The sequence below is a fragment of the Indicator indicator genome, chromosome 30, assembly GCF_027791375.1.
Source record: "Indicator indicator isolate 239-I01 chromosome 30, UM_Iind_1.1, whole genome shotgun sequence".
NCBI classification, from domain to species: domain Eukaryota; kingdom Metazoa; phylum Chordata; class Aves; order Piciformes; family Indicatoridae; genus Indicator; species Indicator indicator.
In genome coordinates this window covers 8,705,267-8,726,443 of record NC_072039.1, presented here as the reverse complement: position 1 = coordinate 8,726,443, position 21,177 = coordinate 8,705,267, and the positions used below count along the sequence as shown (strand labels likewise).

At 39.5% G+C, this 21,177-nt stretch overlaps 1 protein-coding gene across 3 annotated transcripts in view; it reads right to left on the bottom strand.

Moving 5' to 3' along the window:
* The window catches only part of AUTS2 (activator of transcription and developmental regulator AUTS2), a 793,740-nt gene that overhangs the window by 402,905 nt on the left and 369,658 nt on the right, over positions 1 to 21,177 (bottom strand). For all 3 annotated transcript variants that reach the window (XM_054394316.1, XM_054394317.1, XM_054394318.1), the window contains exon 4: positions 17,434 to 17,469. In XM_054394316.1, the coding sequence (XP_054250291.1) occupies positions 17,434 to 17,469 (36 nt within the window). The remainder of the gene's footprint in view (positions 1 to 17,433; positions 17,470 to 21,177) is intronic.

Sequence of the window (21,177 nt, the reverse complement as noted above, 5' to 3'; positions counted from 1 at the left end):
AACTGATCAGAAGATAGAGAAGCATCTCTCTATTTTTAAGGGAAATACATGTGAAAATATCATTACAGTTATGTTGCTAAATATGAAGCACTGATGCTGCTGAACCAAGCATCAGGATAGAAATTCCTGACAAAGAAAAAAACAAACAAACAAACACACAACAAAACACCGGAAACAAACCTTGAAATGGGTTCAATGGTTTCAGCTCTAATTCTATAAAATCTTGGGAAAAAAGGAATAATCTAACACAACACTGACTCCATCCATTCCCTTTGTCTCTGATACTCTCAGGGTACTGGCCCTTCAGTCCTAATTAGGGACCAGAGGGCTCCTGAAATGAATGCATAATGAAAATAAAATGCATATCATAATCACTGTGGGATGGCTCTCAAACAAACATTGCCACAGAACAAACAGTACGTTGTTTCTGATGTCAAATACGTTTTCAGGGAGCCTGAGTATGCAAAGGTTCACTCAGATCCCTAATGTCACCCCATCCTGTGTAGTGCCATTGAATCAAACCTGCTTGCAATGTCCTGCAGGACTGATTTCTCATCCACCAGCTTTCTGTTGTTGTGGTTAGATTTTAAGCAACCTCTCACATCACTCTCCAGAAGAACGTCAGGTAGAAAGCTACTGAGAACCTAATTCAGTGGCTGACCAATACCACAAAGCCATAGCCTTCAACTGGGTAAGAAATGAATCAGGTCTGAGCACTTAAAATTGCCATAAGGAAGCTCATTTGAAGAAAAATGTTTAAATGAGTAGGATTAGATAACTGCCAACACACTTCAGTCTATTCGGCACAAAACAAAACGCCTTTCTGTCAGATGGGTTGACCATCTTAAATTCACAACCAGACAGGAGTACAAACCAGTTTAAAGTGACACAGATTAACTAACTATGCACAAAAGTTACCAGGTTTGTGTATAAAAGTGCAGGTTTTCCAAGACTGTATAAATACTCAAATCCCCAGCATTTTCCTTTTCAGTGGGAGAAAAAAAAAAAAAACAAACAACCAAACAAAACAAAACCCCAACAAAAACCCAACTAAATAAATGCTTAATTCACATAGGAACATAAAATTGACAGGCTTGGATTCAGCAGTATTATATCAGGAATGCAAAAGTTGTGTTTTGGTATTGATTTATGCCAGCAAGGCTTGAATTTGCATGTAATTTACAATCACTTCCTTCAACAAATGTCTTCATTTACTATTATTATGAGTTTGGCATGACAAGATTATTACAAATCACTCTCTATCAGGAAGAATCAGTAAGAAACCCACCATTTATTTGGAAATACTGCAAGAGACATGATTGGGAGAGAAGGTATAAACATGGTTTATGTATAAAAGTGCTGAGCATTACTCAAGTATATTAGTGTCACATGCAGATGAGGAAAATTATTAGTTCTCATCTGACAGTGTTCACCATATGCTGCACCCAAATACATGGAAGATGCAGTCCCTCCTCTAGAGGAGATTACAGCCTAAATTGCTCCATGTGTACTGGGCAAGCGGGAAAGCCAGGTTAGCACTGGACAGCAATAAAGGGAGGTCAGGTAGCAGCATACGAGCCAGACAGTTTTGCAAACAGCAATAAGCTCCACAAGCCAGACTGTCAAGAAGGGACCTAAGAGCTCTGATTTGCATGCAGTCATAGATTAAAATCAGACAGCCAAAGTAGTTCCCCTCCCCTACACCATCTACTCCATTCCTTTGATGGCAGTTGTCATCCCTCCACAGCATAGGCAACTGAATGGCTCATGAAGCAGCTTCTGGAGTGCTCAGGTTTTCAGCTTGGAGTATTATGTCTTCAGTTTGAGTTTAACTGAATATGCTTTAGAAGCCATTCGCTCATCTGCCTTGCAGAGGAGGTAATCTCCATCGCAAGGGCAGGACGGACAGCTTGAGAGCCATAACCTCTTCAGCTGTTTTGTTGCCTTTAATTTGCCACAGCTTGCAAGTTGGGGACCTCATGCAGGACCTAAGTCATATGGCTGGGTTTTGACAAAGCACTTAGGACCAATGAAATCTGTGGAACAACCGGTGATTACAGTCAAGCAGGAGCCTAAACGCTTAGCCGGATTGAGATAATTTAACCTAGACCAAGACACTGAGCTGATCTGGACAGCTCAGTTGACATAATTCTTCCATCAGATGAACAGTGCTGCCTGTATCAGCCTGTTTATTACTTGAGTAATTTTAGAGGCTAGCATAAAGGTCCTAGTTTGAATGAAAAGCTTTAAAAACAACTATTGCAAAGATCAGACATTTGCAATGAAAAGGCCAGGACTATAAATGCAAAATAAACCAGAAGACAATGCAGGATTCTTTCAGCCTTTATCATCCGTGCTAAGTTTGCAAACTGAAGACCATGGCAGATGCTGCAATATTTTTTCATTTTGAAAGAAGTCCATGCAAGAAACACATGCTGAGTAGTATTATCTTAAGGAAGTTGTTTGGGTAAAAACAAATGGCCAGTCCTAAAGATTAATGCTTCATATGATGTATTCATTTTATTAATCCCACCTTCTTCTTTCCACTGGCCCTGGTAGTGAATGTTGTCTGGAAAACTGCATGGAGCCAGATGGTTAACTATTGGAAATCTATACTAAAAAGATTAAAGTTACCCCATGACAGGGATCAGTCATTTGTAGAGATTTCCCAATACAAATGGTGACATTTGTTTATTCAGACTGGCTGGATGAGCCATACTCTGAGGAGAGCCTAATTACTTCTCAAAGATTTTCAAAACATTGGGGCTCAGCTGCTGAGCTGCAGTTCAACATCTGAAAGAAAATTACATGTGCAAACAGATATACAAGTAGCACAGACAGATAGGAGTAACTGCTCTTCAAGCTGCCTTTGAGCTGTTAATTCTAACACAGTATGTGGAAAGATGTCAGTGTCCTGGGTGAGTTAAGTGCTTACAAGCAGCCACGGGAAAGACTCCAGTGCCAGTCACAGTGATTAAATATTGCAGTCCTGGGTGCCATCACTTTTTCAGCAAAAAAGCTGTGCACAGCCATAGTCTGAACACCTACCTACACACCTATCAGTCTCAACACCAGCCCACTCTAATGCACTGTAACAAATTCCAGCCCTCTTCATATCGTGATGTTATGTGCAAATTAAACATACTGCAAGGAGGACAAAAATGAAAGAACCAACTGCGTTTTACACAACAGTTTCAAAGTCTGAACAGTGCTTACTAAATTTCACAGCAGCCTTTTTTTCCAGTTGGATAAAAGAACCAATATGCCCAAGGCCACTGTAATTTTCAAGCCACTTAGATTAAGCCCCCTTGTATTCAGGAAAGCAGTGAAGCACATGCTACACTGCTTACAAAGAACCCACACTTTAAAGTGTAGCACGCACTTAAATCCCATTGACTTCAGTTATACATGTGTGCTTACACGCTCTCCTGAATAAAATGGATGCAAGCATGTGTTTAAACTTGAACCTATGCTTTGTTGAGATGAGACTGTGAAGAGAAGTGACTGAAATTCAAACCAACGTGAGAAACCCTGCTTTTATCACTAAGCAACAAGGCCTTTCCATCAGCAGGGAACATACCTAGGCGTTTGGGGCGGTGGGAAATATCTACATATAAGCACTCTACTTTTCATTCAAAAGGATGTAGTGGGGAAAAAAAAAAAAGCAAAAGAGAAGCCATTTAAATGGAATGTTTTTATATTCACCATACAAATGCTCACTTCATCAATACAAAAGCACTGACAGTCACAAGATTGAGGCCAGGACAGATGTTAACTTTATAACAGCTGTTGCAGTTGAAGACATCGCAAACTCCCTACTGGTCTTTATTGCTCCCCCGTGGTAAGTTACTACATGCGCAGTGCAGCCAGCAGAAGGGAGCGTGTGAGTGCACCTTCAACCACCACACACAAAAATCAACCACATTAGCTTACAAAAGCAAAATAGTTGAGTTCTGGCTACATTCATTCATTGCTGATTGGTGAAGGAGATGCAGGGATGCTCAAGGTATAAGCAGGAGACTTCAGATGGTGAGAGCAACTACAACAGATATGGTTAAGGGACGTCTGCAAAATTCACATTCCTGCTCCATACTTTATAGTAATGCATTATGATTACTTAAAAAAAACCCTAACAAATAAGACTAATCCAAAAATAGTGTGTCTTCAGAAGAATTACAGCTATTTGGGATTTTTTTTTGTTTTGTTTCGGGGTTTTTTTTTAGTGTAAGCAAATCATAGAATCAGTCAGCTTGGTGTCATCAGCAAATCAACTGTAATGGGCTAGGCTAAGAAATTTAAAGCATCAGTTTTAAAACACCAGTTTTGCTGGGTATAAACTCCTAGAGCAAAATAAGTGAAAAGTACTTTTCTAGGAAGTTATGCAAAAATCTGATTTGTGAAGTATGTCAGCTCCTACCATCAAGTGACTTCATTATTACTTGCTAAATAAGACAGACAAGGTGATCAGCTAAAGCAACCTGGCACAACTCTGGTGAAGCCAGTGGAACTAGCCTGGTCAATGACAAACTTGAAATTCAGGGACTACACTTGTACGATTTTTCTTTTTAATCCTGTGCCTTTTCATATCCTTAAAAGCATTGACTAATGGACAGCTTCTGATTTTTAAGATCACTTAGTTTCTTACACATAACGTTTTGGTGTGATGTCCTTTCCTCTCCAGTGATATTATTTTACTTTCTTCCCTACCTCAACCTTCAAAGTTAACTTTAGTTATGAGCTTTTTGAGCAAAGGACTGTTAATGTACATATATAGAAACTAATGAAAGGAACTCTCAGCCTCTTACTGAGGTCCTGCCATAGTACCAAAATAGAAATCATTCTGGTACTACATAGAAATTTAAACCAATATGCTTTGCACATCATCCCTGAATCACCTCCCCTTTGCTCCTGTAGCATCTCTGCCATATGTGTGATTCATGATGCAGGAAAATATTTTCTTCCAATGTATAAGCACAAACTTCATGAAACAAAGGGTGATTAACTAAACTTAAATCAAGGCACTTTAATGTGGAGAAGTATGAGCTTTAAAAATAGGTATTTATTAAGGAACTGAATTTCTAAGTAGTATCCCTCTTGGTGGTATAAATATCTGACTTAGACTTAATCAGGAGCACATCTTGGAGAAAATATTAAAGTAGCATAGAATTTGATACCACTGCAAGAAAGCAATCAAAGAAGAGCATGGCAATAAATTAATAGAAAAAGTTATATATTCAAACCAGACCGAAAGTAATTTTGTAAGTCAGCAGTAAAAAGTTAAATAAACACTAATTTAATCTATTTTAGATGCAGCAGTCAACAGATGAAATACATTACTACTCTCTAGCTCTATGGACACAGTCAACTCACACAAAAATTGAAGGGAAAAACACATCCCTATTCAGGCCCTAAGCACAGTGGAAAGCACATGCCCAGAAACATGAGAGAGAAACAGACCTCTTGGCTCAGGAAAGCTGCTTTTGCAAGGGAAAAGTGCAGGTTTTGATGCAATGACCTCTAGACAATGGTTGCTAACTATTGTTACCATGCTGCCTTTCTATGCACTTTCAGGCAGCTCAATCATCCTTTTACAGAGAAGAAGCACTTCGTGTTCCTCTGGGGTATGCATAGAAAGGACATAACTAGCTCCTCCAAAGAGCTAATCTGTATCAGAAGCTGCAAATTTCTAGGCTACGTGGAATGAGGAAGAGAAAGATGGAAGAAACAGAACTGGAAGTCAGTGCAATTTCTAGGAGTTACCACTTCTCAAACTCCCTGTGTTCCACAGGTTCATATACATATTCAGCACTTACATCAGGTGGAAGACTCCATTCATGAAGGCCCTTAAGAGAAATTTTAGGAAACAAGGCCATCAGTAATAAAAGAATGCAAATTATTTAGTATCTGATATTACACATGCAAGTGAACGTGTGACAAGTATCACCAATATTTCATTATCTGAAGCTCACTTGATCTTTGAAACAAGTTGCAGCAAACTTACCCTCAAATAAATATCCTAGATGATGGTTTCTAAAACAGTAATTAAGAGGACACAGTTATTGCCACTCCAGCATTTGTACTGCAGATAGGAAAGAAGGAAACCTTTATAATGACTGAGTTGAGAAATGAATGAAGAGCAAATTCAAGAGCAGGGTAATGAAAATCAGACAATGATAGCAAAGAGAAGGAAAGAAGTTAACACTGGGAATTGAGATAGAAAAATGAAAGCAAGAAGCAACAATTAATGACGGTACAACCAACAAAACTAATAACCTTAGGTTTTGATTCCAAAAGTTACCTAAGCAAGTGCTTGTTGTATAACACATCTCCCTGAGCTCCCTGTGCCTAAAGCCAGGCACAAACTTGATAAAGCTGTTAGCAGGTTAACTCAAAACTAGCCTTCTTCATGTCTTCCCTTTAAATAAATTAATATGGACATTTGGATGCTGATGGTTTCCCAGTTAAATACAACAAAACTTCTACTGAATCAACCAGAATCAAGTCCTCAGAACTAATGTAGTCCTCTAAAGAAAGAATATGGTGGTCAGAGTGGTGCTAAGTGGCCTCTTGCTATCAATTAATAATGATGTTATCCTTTTATTTCTATAGAGCAGGTAATTTAAACAAGCAATGTGTACTTAGTAAGCCAAAACTATAGCACAACCTGAAAAGTACAAGGAAACACTGGGCAAACAAATGACACTAGGGATGGATGAGGAAGGCTGTTAAGAAACAGGGTGGCAATCACAAGGCAGGGTAGTTCTTTTCCTTTCTCAGGGTCAAGAAGTGCTTCTACCATGAAGGAAAACACAGTGCCATCATGTGTCACTGCATTAATACATCAGAGAGCCTTCAAGGAAGGCCCTCTGCTCTTGCTGCCATTTGAAGGATTTTTTTTTTTAAACATTCAATTTGCATTACTTGGATGGGGGAAAAGGATGGCATATAAAGGAAGAGAGGGCTGAATTAATATTCATATGCAACATACTGGAAGAATGTAGAAGTGGAAAATTGAGGGAGCTTGAAACAGGAAAGGAGACAGCCATTAGTACTAGAGACCTCCTGTGTCACAGATTCTGCTCTCCAGCATGCATTGCAGTCTCTTCCCCATCCAGACTAAGCATCACCCTGCCCTGAACAGCTTTTGGATTCCCCACTCCAGGGCACTCCAGGGAGGAAACTGTTTTGGCTGAAGATCTGCAGGAGCAGGTGGCATTCACCAGCTGCAAGTAATTTTGCTCTTGTTGGCACCGCAACAGTTCTTGGACTTCTCACAGTTTGTGTTCAGTGGGGAAGGGCGAACGGGAAGGGAGCAAACAAGTCCTTGGTGGTGTTTAACAGCATCCCAGGCTTCACGGCTGCCTCTTCCAAGCTGGCAAATCTAAGCACACAGCAGAAGACATAGTGCTTTCAGGAGGTGCCTGCATGGATTTGCCAGCATGGGGTTCAGGTTTGTTTGTGCTTCCGTTCTCTGCTGTGTGAGCACATTGCCTCTGACACAGCTGCCACTTCAAGGTGGAAACAATCCTGCAAGCCAGATGTTAATATTGCAGAGGAGACAGGAAGAGAAAAGAGGAACATGGCTTATCACCAGGTGATAAGTGATGTCTCTGCAGATGGACTAGCTAGCATCAGAGCCTTTTGGAGAGCCCCAAAATATGTTCCTTTTCCCAGTACCTGTGCTGCCAGTTCTCCAACCTGTGTGTGTGCATGTGCTTTTCTACAGAAACAGGGGCTGCAGCTGGAAAATTTCTGGGGCTACTGCTACTACTGTGCTTTTACACAGTACCACAGGCACTGTATTATAAGCACTTCAATTATTACCTTTAATATCATATTTCACTGAAGAATGAAAGCACAGTTTGTATACCATAAATGTGGCAATACCATTAAACTGTTTGCCTGAACTTAAGTTATTTCCATCTTCAGAAGTCATCTGAGAAATCAAAAGATAAGCATGGAAGTAGAAGAGGCAGCAGTTATCTTTCCTTCTCCATTACTCACCATGGCAGAGGGAACTTGAAATTGCAAGACCATCTCTTCTAGGAGTATTTTAAAAAGCCTTTTAAAACTCTTACCCCATCATCTTTTCTTTTTTCTTTTGGATTTTTCTTTTAACTGTGTACCATGAAAAGCCTTCCATCTGGCATCCAAAATGATGCCTCAAAACAGCAATATATTCCTCTTGCATTCAGTGACATACCCAGCAGTCCAGTCCTCTGTTTAAAAGGTTTCTTCCATTTCCAAATGACACAAGTGTCATCATGTGCTACAGCGATGCCACTCCAAACACGAACTTCACTCTCTGAACCAGCCTGGCACACAATAGAACAGTCATTTCCCCCTCCCCCTCCAAGCTCATCTTTCATCACCACCCCTGACAGACACATCCTGCTTGGCAGAGATTAATGCTTTGCTAATGAAGTTATCTTATGATCTTTTATTATAGCTGGTGTCTATTCTGCCATTTATCAACAACCTCTTATCATCTAAGGCAGAGCAATTAGTCAATGCTATTAAGTTCTATTTCACTAATAGCTAGAAATACCCAATGTACTGCACAAATGCACAGGTAGGCACTGTCTCTGTCTTGAAGAGCACTGTTACATATGTCATGGAATAAAATGAACAGCTAAATCATTCACAATGAATAGCCATATAGATTACTGTCTCTTCATTCACCAGCAAGTGGCTTTCACGGATTTTCCCCTAGAAATTCTTTTACAGTGATGCTACACTACATGGCCAACTCCACTGTTACTATATGGCAACCTTGAGTGTGTACCAAAAGCAAAAGTAATACAAAGAGATCTGTTGAAAACCATCTAGCAGAAGTGAATGGTCACCATCTTGCAGCAAAGGTAGACAGCAAACTCCTCAGTAATGAAAACTGCACTGATCTGATTACATGAGTCAAAGGACTAAACATCATGCAAGATGGCTTGAAACAACAGCATTTGCTAGAGCAAATGGTGGATGTAGTATCCATATCACTCTGTGGGAGGGCAAGTTCAGATCATAAAGTGAGATGAGATATCAAGAGGTGAATAAGCTACTTCAGCTGAATGTACATTAATCCTCAGGTATAGCAAAGAAGAAAACATTTGCTCTGAAATGTACATATTTTTTTTTAAACACAGATTTACCTTTGTTAAAGGAAAAGTCTTCACAAACCCTTCACTTCCTAATGGTCTAAGAACAGCACCGACCTAGTAACATTTTTCTTATGGACAAAGCACCACCAAATATTTAGAAGGAACCATTATAGCATGCATTGCAACTGCACAAGCCTTTGTATAATTACTTCCACTGAAACAAACATACAAGTCTTCCAGCTCCACGCTGCCACACACACAGACTCTCCGAGCACCAGCCTTCAGCAACCTTCCTCTGATGGACACTTTTTTTTTCAGGAAATGACACAGAGACATAGGTAAAAGGTGATTTAGATAGACTGCTGTGTCACAAATTGTCAGGATCTGATTTAAAGACCTTGCCTTTGTCAAGAAAGACAGTTGGGTGTCTGCTTTAAAGAAGTACTGGGAATATTTTCATCAAAGGTTCGAATTGAAAAACAGTGGGAGGTAAATATCTGAGATGTTGCCAAGAAAGACCGCTATATCCGTGCAATTACCATTAACAGGGGACAGCAGTGGTTCAATGAAGTAATTCAATCGGGTGTCCTACATTTTATCAGACAGCAATTTTGAGTTCTGACATAAAAGGCTGAGAAAGAGGATTGGACTCTTTTTCTGTGAAATTCAGCCTTAAAAAGTTGCAATCAGGAGATGTGTTCTCTGCTTCAGGTACACTCCTACGATCCCTCCAAGGGACTCAAAAGAAGAATATACTGATAGGCGCCGTAACGCTAATCGCTCACGTAGGAACAAGTCATACTTTGAACAAGTTTTGGAACTGAGTGCTGCAGTATTAAGGGAGTATGGACTTCCTTACTTAACCATACCAGTATTTTCTTGTAAGTTTTGCAAAAAGACCCCTTGTTCAAAAGATTAAACAATAGGATGTAGCCTCAATTCATAAACGTATCCTTCCAAATGATGAGATTGAAGGAGAAATGGAATTTCTTCATGAAACGGCAAAATAAAAAGTCCATAGGAGCTCACTTCAAATCAATACTGCCACATGTCTCCTCCATTCTCATTAATCCATCCATTTCGCATGATCCTGTTTCCCTAGAGGCACGATCTTTCTCCAGGGTGATCCTATCAGCTAGTCAAATGACACTACCAGTGATTTCCAAGGTCACCAAGTTTGAACACCAGTTCTGCATTTCAGCTCTGCGCAGTAGACCTGAGTGACACACAGCTCCTCTTCCTTGCTATTAGCATAAACTTTCATGCCATCTCTCAACAGCACTAACCCAAACAATCACCACTATAACCCTTTTTTAGTAGACTCACCTAATTTTTATCCTTTTAAGTTCTTCCTACCATAGTGCTTTTTGCATTAATCCCTTCTTTTTGCACAAGTCTGTAACTCCACAAATTCTCAGTACCACAATGCAGAAGTCTTGCAAGGCTTTCCATCTATTTTAAATGCACATAGGACTGCACCCTCTGTTGTGCAGAACATGGTCACCCATCTTGAAATGTGATGCAAAACCAGGACCACGAATTAAGGGCTCCACAAACGGATTGCATATCCCTTTTCATGAAATGACACAGAATCTCCCCCAGAGACCCAACTCTACCTTTCCTACAGAACCTTAAGTATACAATAAATACATTCCATGCTATTGAACATTCTCTTTTAATGATATGAAACTGAGACCCTTGGAAGATGAAGGCTTTGTATGTGACAGCTTAACTGCTTGCAATCAAACTAATTTGCAGTACGATGACCTGAAATGAGTTTAAAAGCACCATAATGCATGTTTAGTAATCAGTGAAGCAATTCTTTATTATTCAGGCTCACATTTGCAATTTGTGTCACATATTAAGGGAAAGAGGAAGAGAAAAAGAGGGAGAACACACCAAAAAAAAAATTATTTTGCTTTGCAAGAGCTGATGAGCAAAACATGAGCTACACGTAACATGGGGCATTAGAGACTTAGCTCAGACTGATAGGAAATCTCAAGTCTTTCTGCTGTGTTTTCTACTGTCTCAACAATGAATGGACAAACCCAGGAGGCCTGAAATTCTGTAATCTGATCTCAGTTCTGCTTAGCTATGTAGGGAACTGCTGCTGTTTACTGGGTTCCCTGTTTAAGATTTGGACAATCAATCCAATTCAATGAAGAGCTGTAGGGGTTAGCATTTTGAATTCAAAGCATTTTATTCAAAGAACACAAGCATGAATTAGGGCAAGGTTCTACAGTGCATAAGGAGGTATCATTCAGAAGGGATGAAGTCTTCTCTTGACCCAATTCCAGACCAGCTAACTTACTCTGCTTGCCTAAACATTTCTTAAATATTGAGTTAATTAACCGTGTTTCTCTTCACCTCCAGAAAAACACTCAGTTTTGTTCTGCAAAACCAGTTGTTTTGCTCTGGCTATTCTCACCATCATTAGTAGGATGCTGGAAATACACATATGCTTGCTTCTGCTGTTCTTCTTGCTATGATGGCCATGTTGCTAGCAAACTCTTAATGAGTCTCAATTTTCCCTAGGAACAGCACCACAGTTTATAAATGCTAAAATTAATAGACCTGGGGTAGGTTTTATTACACCTAATGTCTTTAGTTGGCAATGATGATGCTTCCCTTACAGCAGCTGTTACAGTCAACTGCATTTTCAATGGCTCCTGGAAAACAAAAGACAACACCTAAAAGATTTCAGATAAGGAAACACCAGGGTTTCTAGGTCTCACTGCTCCAAATCAAATCTCCTCCACTGAGGTCTGCAAATACTAATAGGTAATTACGACCCACAGAGAGATTTCTACTGGGAATCTTGTCCACTTTTCTTGAACCCAAATTTACTACCTGAAGATTCATAACCTCTGTTGTCAGCTTCACTTCTGCAAAGAATGGCCACACAGAGATTTTAAAGTGGAGCTAAAATGGTTTTCAGTATACCCTTCACAATAATAGTTGGCAAAAGTAATTACAGGGAGAAAATTGGAGATCGTTCATTACTCCACTAAGCAAATTAGGATTTGTTAACAGAGATTTATAGTGCCAAACACAGGATAACAAGGGTTGTCTTTTCAACTGCAATCACAGGGGACATGACAGTTTATTACGTGTGGTGCCATCCAAACAGCCACTGCTGGAGTGCTTTTGTAGGCGTCAGGATTTCAGGTACACACTTCTGCATATGCAAAGTACATATAAACATTTGGCTTAAGTCAAGCACTAAAAACAGAGCAACTTAACCTACGATTTGCCAACATCCCTGTGCATTACATCCCTTCTTTAACAAGACCTGGTGGAATTAGTAAACCTGTTTCAAATTATAGTTTGGATCTAATCTGTTTCTCTCTTGTAGAAACTAATGAGTCTTACTACATCCTTGAGTGGAGTCCTGTAACACACTCCCACCTGAAAAGAGTCAACAACATCACAAATTTGACCACCTCAAAGAACAAAGCCTAGGCTAGTTCAGATGGCTGCCATTGCATATAGACCAGGAAATGAAGGAAAATCTATTGGCTTTAAGGGCTCTCTCTGAGAATCTGAGCTCAGAGAATGTGCTGGCATAACTACTTCCACGTTTCTTCTGTAAGGTAACATCTTGGGTGAAAACAAGTGGTATTGCATAGTGAAATAGCTGGACTTATCTAGGCCAAATAATGGTCTTCCATCATCTCCATACTAAATCTGCTGACGCTCCACTTGCTCTCTTTGGGATGAGTTTTTAGAGCTCTGAGTAATGCAATGCAACATTGCACAACGCAGTGTCCCAGTGGCATGCTGTAACTACACAAACATCTGCTGAACTGAACCCACTCAGGGCCAAATTGGATAGCACAACTGATTAGCTAGAGCCTTTGGGAATACGCTCACAATTTATGTTTGTCTGAGTCACCAGCCCATGTGCAAATCACATTTTTCCTTTTTCTTCCCTTTTTTTAAGGTGGAGCAATAGCATTGTTTGGGAAAGAAGCACCAGTGGAGTTTCTTTCTACCTTCCCAATATTATTTCTGACAATGGTTTACAACTAAATTCAATCCAGCTCTGAAAAATCCACTAGCCACTCTGCTTTGGGAGGAAAAAAACTGCTAACTGAAAATAGGCATTAAAATGCTCAGAAATTGACACAAAATCTTGAGAAGCAGACCAATGCGAGAAATGGAAACAACTTGCCATAAATAGAGAAACTGTACAACTGCCAAAGAACCTGAGAAGCTTGGCAATTGGGTTTGTTGTTTAAAAATAAAATACTCAGTTATTTAGGTTTTGATGTCTGTTCTGTTTTGTGTTGCAAACCAATGAACCAAGTGTGTCCTTTAATGTGAATTCAACTCGTGCAAGATACACAAAGAAAATTAGAGAAAAAAAAAACATTTCTATGGACAGAGAAAAGAAAAAGCTTTTACTATTATTCAAACTCCAGTCATATTACAAAACATCTCTCTCCACCTCCAGACATCTGGACAATGTTAAAAACTCACATAAAAAAAAAAAAAAGATTTTTTTCCTAAAAGTCTAACTGTTTTTCAATTATCTGACTTCTCTCAATGAGAAGTAATCTACCTTATCACCTGTACTTGATGAGAGACAATGACATTTTGCAATGCAAAAAAAAATATCCAAGACAACTGGGAGATTTCCAGGAAGTATTTAGATATGATTTCTTAGTGGATTCCAATTGTAACAGCATGACTAAATTATTTTTTTTCCACATGCACCAATCATAAACTGGACTGATCCTGTAGAAAACCTTAAAGATAGGTCAATACAGAGAGCTTATAGGAGAATGAGAATGACTTTTACCTCTGTCTCTTCTTTTCAGACTAATTTAATAGTTGTATACAAAGGAGAGGAAAGTGTCCACTCTGACAATGAGTGCAAGATCCCAGCAACAATGAAAATGGCTTTTCAACACAATCTATGGAACAGTAGCACTTGTGAAAAGAAGTAGAAGTTATTTCCAACTGAGAAAAGACTTGTAGAGGTGCTTAGAACTCCTCAAGTTTGCATCATTAATACCCATTCAATGGTTACTCACACATGCCCTGCGTTGCTGATGGCACACAAGTAGAAAGTCTGTTTAATCAGTGTCAGTCCTGGTTAGGTACCAGTTAACCTGAGTCACTTGATGGAGATTCCCAGCTCTCTCCACTGACTTCATAGCAAAGGTGAGCAGTTAAAGCAGGCCATGTGAATGCACTCCCCAAAGCACAGACATCTTTCCTTTACCTACTACTACTCATGAAGCACTAATGCAGATGCAGCAACCTAAGAGTCCAGCCTCCAACTTTGTAAGTCAGAAATTTACCCGTAATAGCATTAACTAGGTCAGGTTTCAGCCTTCACCACCACTCCTGGAAGTTTCTCACAGTTTAGTAGGATGGAACTATCATACAGAGGGTAGGAAAATGATTTTGTATTACTGGGAAGTGTCAGGTGTACAAACATGTCCTTAAACACTCAGTGACCTCAGGAGGCTCTCTATAGAAAAAAAGGATCCAAAAGTTAAGCATCCACAAACACTGCAGACACATGATCCATCACCTAGCTAAGCGAAGTGCCTGGCACAAGCATGGTTCTTAAAAGAAGATTCCAGGTCTCCATAGGTACATGCTAGGTAAGACATCCTAAACACACAAATATTCTATTAATTCTGATATTTCAACAGCAAATATAAGCTACTTAATCCATACCTCAGTGTTCATTCACTTCTGAATAAAACCTGCTTCCATCTCTTTCCGCTTTTCTGTGGATGATGTGCTCGGACAGTGAATCTACTGTCAGTCCACTTGAACTTACCTGTTGCTCATGCTTCCTTTAGTTCACTATGTAACATCTTGCAGTCCAAAGCACAATATATAGTGATCAATAATTTCCACAGGCAAAGGCTTTATTAGTGTCTGTTAAACTAAAAAGTATTTCTGTTTTATTTGAGAGCAACGACCCTTGTTTTGATGTTCTGGGTTAACACTAAACACAGGAAAACTAACAGTCTTTTCTAGTTAAAGGCTTTGGAAAAAAAGAAGTCAATTCAAGTGCATATTCTTTTGCACTTTGATACTACAACAATTATATTTATCAGAAACACATGCTAATTGGATCATTCTGGAGCATTTTTCTCATTGTCTGGTACCGCAAAACACATCTGGGATTTATTTGCCCCGTGTAAGTTAATAAGGGTATGGACTTTTTAAAAACAATAAGTATGATAAACCTAAAAACAATTTTCCAAAGTGGAAAAGGGAGGAAAAAACCCTCCACATTTCATCCAAGTCTGTGTAAGTGTACAAATGGCTTTAAAGGCAGAAATCTAAGGACATTTTCTATCTACTCTGTGTTAGAGAAGGAAGAAAAAGGAAGATAAAGAAATCTTATTACTGTGACTGTAGGTAAGATACAGTGCAGTCAAATGTACCACATTAATAGAACCTAATAGGGGATGTCTCCCCCACCTACACAGATCCAAATTAGTATCATTTCAAGTTCCAATACATTGACACTAGAATATGTCAAAGCCTCTTCTTGCTACTAAATTCCTCACACGGAAGAACTGGAAAGATTCAAGCTTTTTCCCAGAGCATAGGGGATGTTGACACCTTCCAGATCTTCACTTTACTGGACCAACCCACAGACAGCATGGTGCAAAGGAAGAGCAGATGGTTTTTAATTCTGTTACCTCTGCTTCCTTAAGATGAAGCTGAACATTGTTCTTAAACCATGCATATTCATCTCTTGCTATAAAGAGAACAAGGCTTATTTATAAAACCTTCTACCCCATGTCATATTTATCCCATTTCAGAGCATGCTTATATACATTCAAATTATTTGAATTTTAAGTGTCCAGACAAAGAAAAGCAACTCACTCTAAACAACAGGAAGACATTAAAGTTTCAGTCTTAATGCAAAATAAAAGTTGAGCAATTTGATATTATTTTTCCCTTTGGTCCCTCTTTCTTAAAAAACACATGACAAAAAACCAAGGGGAATGTTGAAAAAAAGGAAAGCAATTTTACCTTGTTTCATAACTTACCTTACAAGAATTAGAGTGTTGGCATCATTATATAAAAAACTCCCTCAGTACTTTTTCAATTGATATTTTCAGGTTATTTTCAGACCTTACCACTGGCAGGAATACAAACATTCAGTTTGTGTAAAAACCCAAAGTAAATCCAGCAGGACACAGCATTTCTCCAGGTATTAAGCAATTTTTGTGCTTGCATTTTACACTTTACATGTGAGGTCACACGTACACAGTTTAATCCTGTAAGTTTCTTACAGGATCACAGACCTCTGTGATAAAAGATTAATGTCACAATCTACTAATGGAAGAAAATTACTCCCTGAGAATCTGACAAGACAGCAACAAAGTTTTTACACCATGTGATCAAATAACATGTGGTTTCATTTTCCCCAGAGTTTTGATGAAGGGATAGAAGCAGGCTTTGATTATTCTACCAGCTATAGAGAAAAAGTCTCACTGCAGTTTACCTACCTGTTTTTAGACATAGATAATGCTCTGTTTCTCATGCAGATATTATAAAGGTAGAGAAGATGTGCTTGGAGAATAGAGCTTTGAGTTACAAGTGAAACGTGATAGCAGTAATTTCAAAACAAATCTTGGGGGAAAATCAACAGTGCATTGGATTAGCTGGAAAACAGTTTTTACTCCCAAACCTATCTGTGGAAGTAAAAGGTATCTTGAATGGGTGAATAAAGAGATAGAAAGGCAGAGATTGTTAAATCAATAAATGGGCATGCAAATAAATAACAACGTAAGACTGATCAATTATCAAACCACTTGGGGCTTGATCCTCTTCTCATGACATAAAATGTGCATCTAGCATAAATACAATTACAGCTGTGTTTTCTAAGATCATCTGTTGCACATGGGGATTGTAACCAACAGGTAGAAAGCACTATGTCATCTTCTCTGGACTGTGGCATGCAGGAGATGAAACAAGACTGGAGTAACGAGCTCTGTAAAGTCTATGAATCAATGAGAATTGGTACAAGGGGAGATCAAGATCCTACTGTCTCAGACTGGAGAGCTGGTAAGACCATGGTTCATTTTATTGCCCATACCTATAAACTAAGTACTGTGGAAATTTGTGCAGTAATTAATGTGACACCTGATTGGTTCAGGAACACACTGATCACCATGTCTGGAATATTGCTTCAAATTCACTTGTGGGGGAAGAAATAGGAAAAAGATAAGTTAACCCATTGGGCAGCCTGAGATTGCTTATTTATTCTTGTCTCCATATAGTTAGGCACCTTGGTTCAGGAGTAATGCTATGCTTTTCAGAGGCACATGTGTTAAAGTTGAGATGCACTTACAAAGTAGCCTGTTCCCAAGCTGGAAGGAGCTGAGCTCTGCAATAAAACACAAAGACAAAGTGAAAAGTCAGTGACGGTTTTTAACATGTTCCAATCCACATAGCTCATTACCAGCCCTTTCCAAGCTTTTCATCACCACATCACAGCACCAATGTGCTGCCCCTTGTCATCTGCTACTGAAACAAACACGGTGTTGCTTAATTTTTCCCTTTACATCTCTCAACGACTCTGAGATGGTAACGTGCTATTTACTGAATTCCAAGCTTCTGCGGTGGACGTAATTGCCAATTTATTTGACAGGCAGCTGGGTAATGAATTAATGATGGCATTTCGCCCTGCACTGAGACTAAACAGACACTCATCAACCAGCCTCCCTGACATGCTGACATTCAATGCCCTGGACTCCAGCTACTCAGCTTTGTGACCACAAAGGGGCAGGCGGGAGGGGGAAAAGTTAAAAAAAAAAAAAAAAAAAAAAGTAGACTGCCTTCAAAACAAAAAGCCCGGTGGGTTTGGATGACTTTTTCAGTGTATGACCTGTTTGCCAATTTATTCCCAAAAGGCCCTGGTTAGTACACACATAGTGCTTTTCTAAAATGAGACATTTTGTAAACATAATTAGTAGTCTGAAATGTAAAGAACGCGTGGGCACAGAGAAGCTGCTTCACTCAATGTGCCTTTTCCTGGAGAATGCAGTCACTGTAATTTCCCATTTGGATGTCCACATTGTTTGATAAACCAAAGATTTAAAAAGGAAAAAAAAAACAAACAAACAAACCAACAGAACAACCCAAACATAACCAAACAACAAATACCTACAATGTGAAACAGATTTCAAAGCTCAAACCCATAACAATAATTAAAACTAATACTATGACCATGGAATATAATCAAAAGGTTTAAATGCTTAAAAAAAAAAAAAAGGCATCATGAAATTCAGTTTAAGTGGGCCACAATCACGTCTACATTTACAGGAATTAAGGAGATAAAGGGGTTTGTTTCATTAGTTTTTCATCTAAGCAATGGGGATTACACAGCAGGTTCTCTTAGAGACATGGTGAGAGACCTAAACATCTCAGTCCTAATCCAGGTCACTGGCTGTTACATTAAAGGGTGAACAGCTCCCAGTGCTAGAGCCCTATCACCTGAAACACTTCAAACCAGGCTAGGCAAGGCACAAGGAAGCAAAATAAAGGATAATTCTCTAGGAAGTAGTGGGTAGTCCAGATGACCAGTCTTTAACTCCTGTTTCTCTTCAATTACTGTTTCAGTTCCTTAGCACAATCCCACCTTCAGTAATAACATAGCTCAGGGATTGCTAGAACCTGTACAGGGCCTCCAGCCAGCCTGGACAAACCATTAAAAAGAGGCAGAATTTACATCCCTGTCATGAAATACCATTGTAGGGAACCCCAACAGCAAATTCTCTCTATTTCTGATCAGTGCAGCACTGATATAAAAGAAAATAAATCCCACGAAGGGCTTGTTGTATCTTTTTTTACTGAAGCCATCATGGCAGAAATGTAGTGTGCCAAGAAATTTAACAACAAAATTCATCACAAATAATCAGCATCTTCCTGTGTGGGCACCACAGCACTACTAAAAAGAGATTTTGAGAGGTTGCATACATAAAGGGGAAGGCTTTCTTGTTTAAGTTATTAGAAGTTTAAAAGGTAGCAAAGAAAACCACTTCAGTAGTCATAATGGTAGTGATATTATGAAATCAAACAACTGTTGGGACATCTTTTATGAATAAATATAACTGGTATGGAAATTTTTATGGTATCTGGGTCCTGACCCCTAACTCACTCTCTCCAGTGTGCTGCAGCCACTGAAGGCCTCAAGATCTTCCAACTACACGTATGGTTATCAAGCATGTGAGGGGACCCAGAGAAATAAATAAATTCCTAAGTCTGTCTGGCACCACTCTTGCTGTCCTGGGGCCGTAAGCTCCCTCTGCCACCATCATCCACAGCAAGATCCACCTGGTCCCATTGACAACGTCCCTGATAGTGCCTCTGCGGTACAGAAAAGGGGCAGTGCAGGTTTGGGAACACATTGGCCATGAGGCCTCTGGGCTCAGCCTGATTGCTCTGCTTTCTTTGACCTCCCCATGACCATATAGCTGGGAACACCCACCACAGCTCCAGCCATCACACAGCCCAGCTACTGGTTCCAGCTACAAAGTCCCCTCCATGGCTCACATACACTGGGGTTTTGGGAACCTCTGCAGCCCTGCAACACCATGTGGAGAGTGCATTTCAGCACACTGGTTTAGTGCCTAATGCATTTGCTTTCCTGGTAAAACACAACTTATCTGCTGCCTTTCATCTCAGTCATCCTGCTTCCTGCTATTTCAATTCTTTTAATTTAAACTAGAGATCTACTCACAAAGTACAACATGTGCAATCATTACTTGTACTTTTGTTTGAGCTGTGTACAGATGCCAATTGAGTCCCAATCTTTCACTCACAGTTTTTAAAACTTACTTTACAGGCTGAGAGCTCCAAAGTTTGCATTCTGCATCTGTGTGCAATTTTTTGTCTGCTTTTTTATTCCAAGTTTTGGAAGGATCAAGTATCAAAACAAAACAATAAAAAGGAAGAAAAAAAGAATAAGCAAGCAAAAGATTTCCCACTGAATAAATTTCCATTCCTTCAAAAGCAATGCTGCAATGGCTATGGGAGGACAGTCGAAACATAGCAGTCAAATGACTTTCACTGAAAAGAAACAACTGTGCATTTTCAGGGCCTTGGAGTTTGCTGGATGGAAATAGAGCCCTTCACACATTGCATGCTGCATATGGAGAGTACAGTTTGCAAACTCTTTTTAATTGAAGTAAGACTGTGTTGCACATGCATGAATGACTACGTCAGCTGTGCTGTGAACTGTGTGTTGACAGAGCGTATAGGCTGAAGCAAGGGCTATGCAAGAAGACAGCTTCTCACCTCTTTTTGATAACTCCCAATAGCGAAAGGATCCTACCACCCAGTGCCCAGCCTTGGTACCAACTGGTGAGTGTGATACTGTGTATGCAGCATCTTTACAAGCCCATGCTGAGTCGTGATCCTGCACTGGATGGTTCTACATCTCTTATATAAAGTGTGCCTATAATAGAGGTAATGGTTTCACTCTCCCAAACCCTTTGGAACATTTGACATTAGATACACTCTTTGATATACACACAACCACCAGCAGAAGTGCATCAGCAAAACGTTAAGTCACTTGCTTAAAATTAACAGGGGTTTGGGGTTGTTATTTTACTTCTTTTTTTTTTTTTTATTTCTGCCTTTTTTTTCCCCCCCTCTTGAATTTCCCCACCTCCACCCCCTCCCCCCTCATCTTCTTTTCTTAAAAAGAAGAACTTTTGGCCCAGGAGCAAAAATGTAGTAACCCTCATGTAAGCATTAGTTTATTGTGTACCAAAGAAAATTACATCCTTGAGGTCTTGGAAGGCACAGTTATACCCATTTTGCATATATATTGGGCATTACTTGGGGAGCTGGGTGGGGAGAAAGATTGTGTTGTACATATTTGTTCTGGCTATTGTTTATGTAGGTCTGACTGAATGAAGGAACAGTGGGTATCATTTCAATTTCTGATGTCAACATCAAATTACTTATTTAATTTCATGCCTGGCGAAGCATTGTATAGCTACACGCAGAATCATTTCACTTCATTTGTTATGCTGTGTTTTCTTGGCGATTGGCTTGCCTTCCAACTGACAGCTTTAATTACGACATG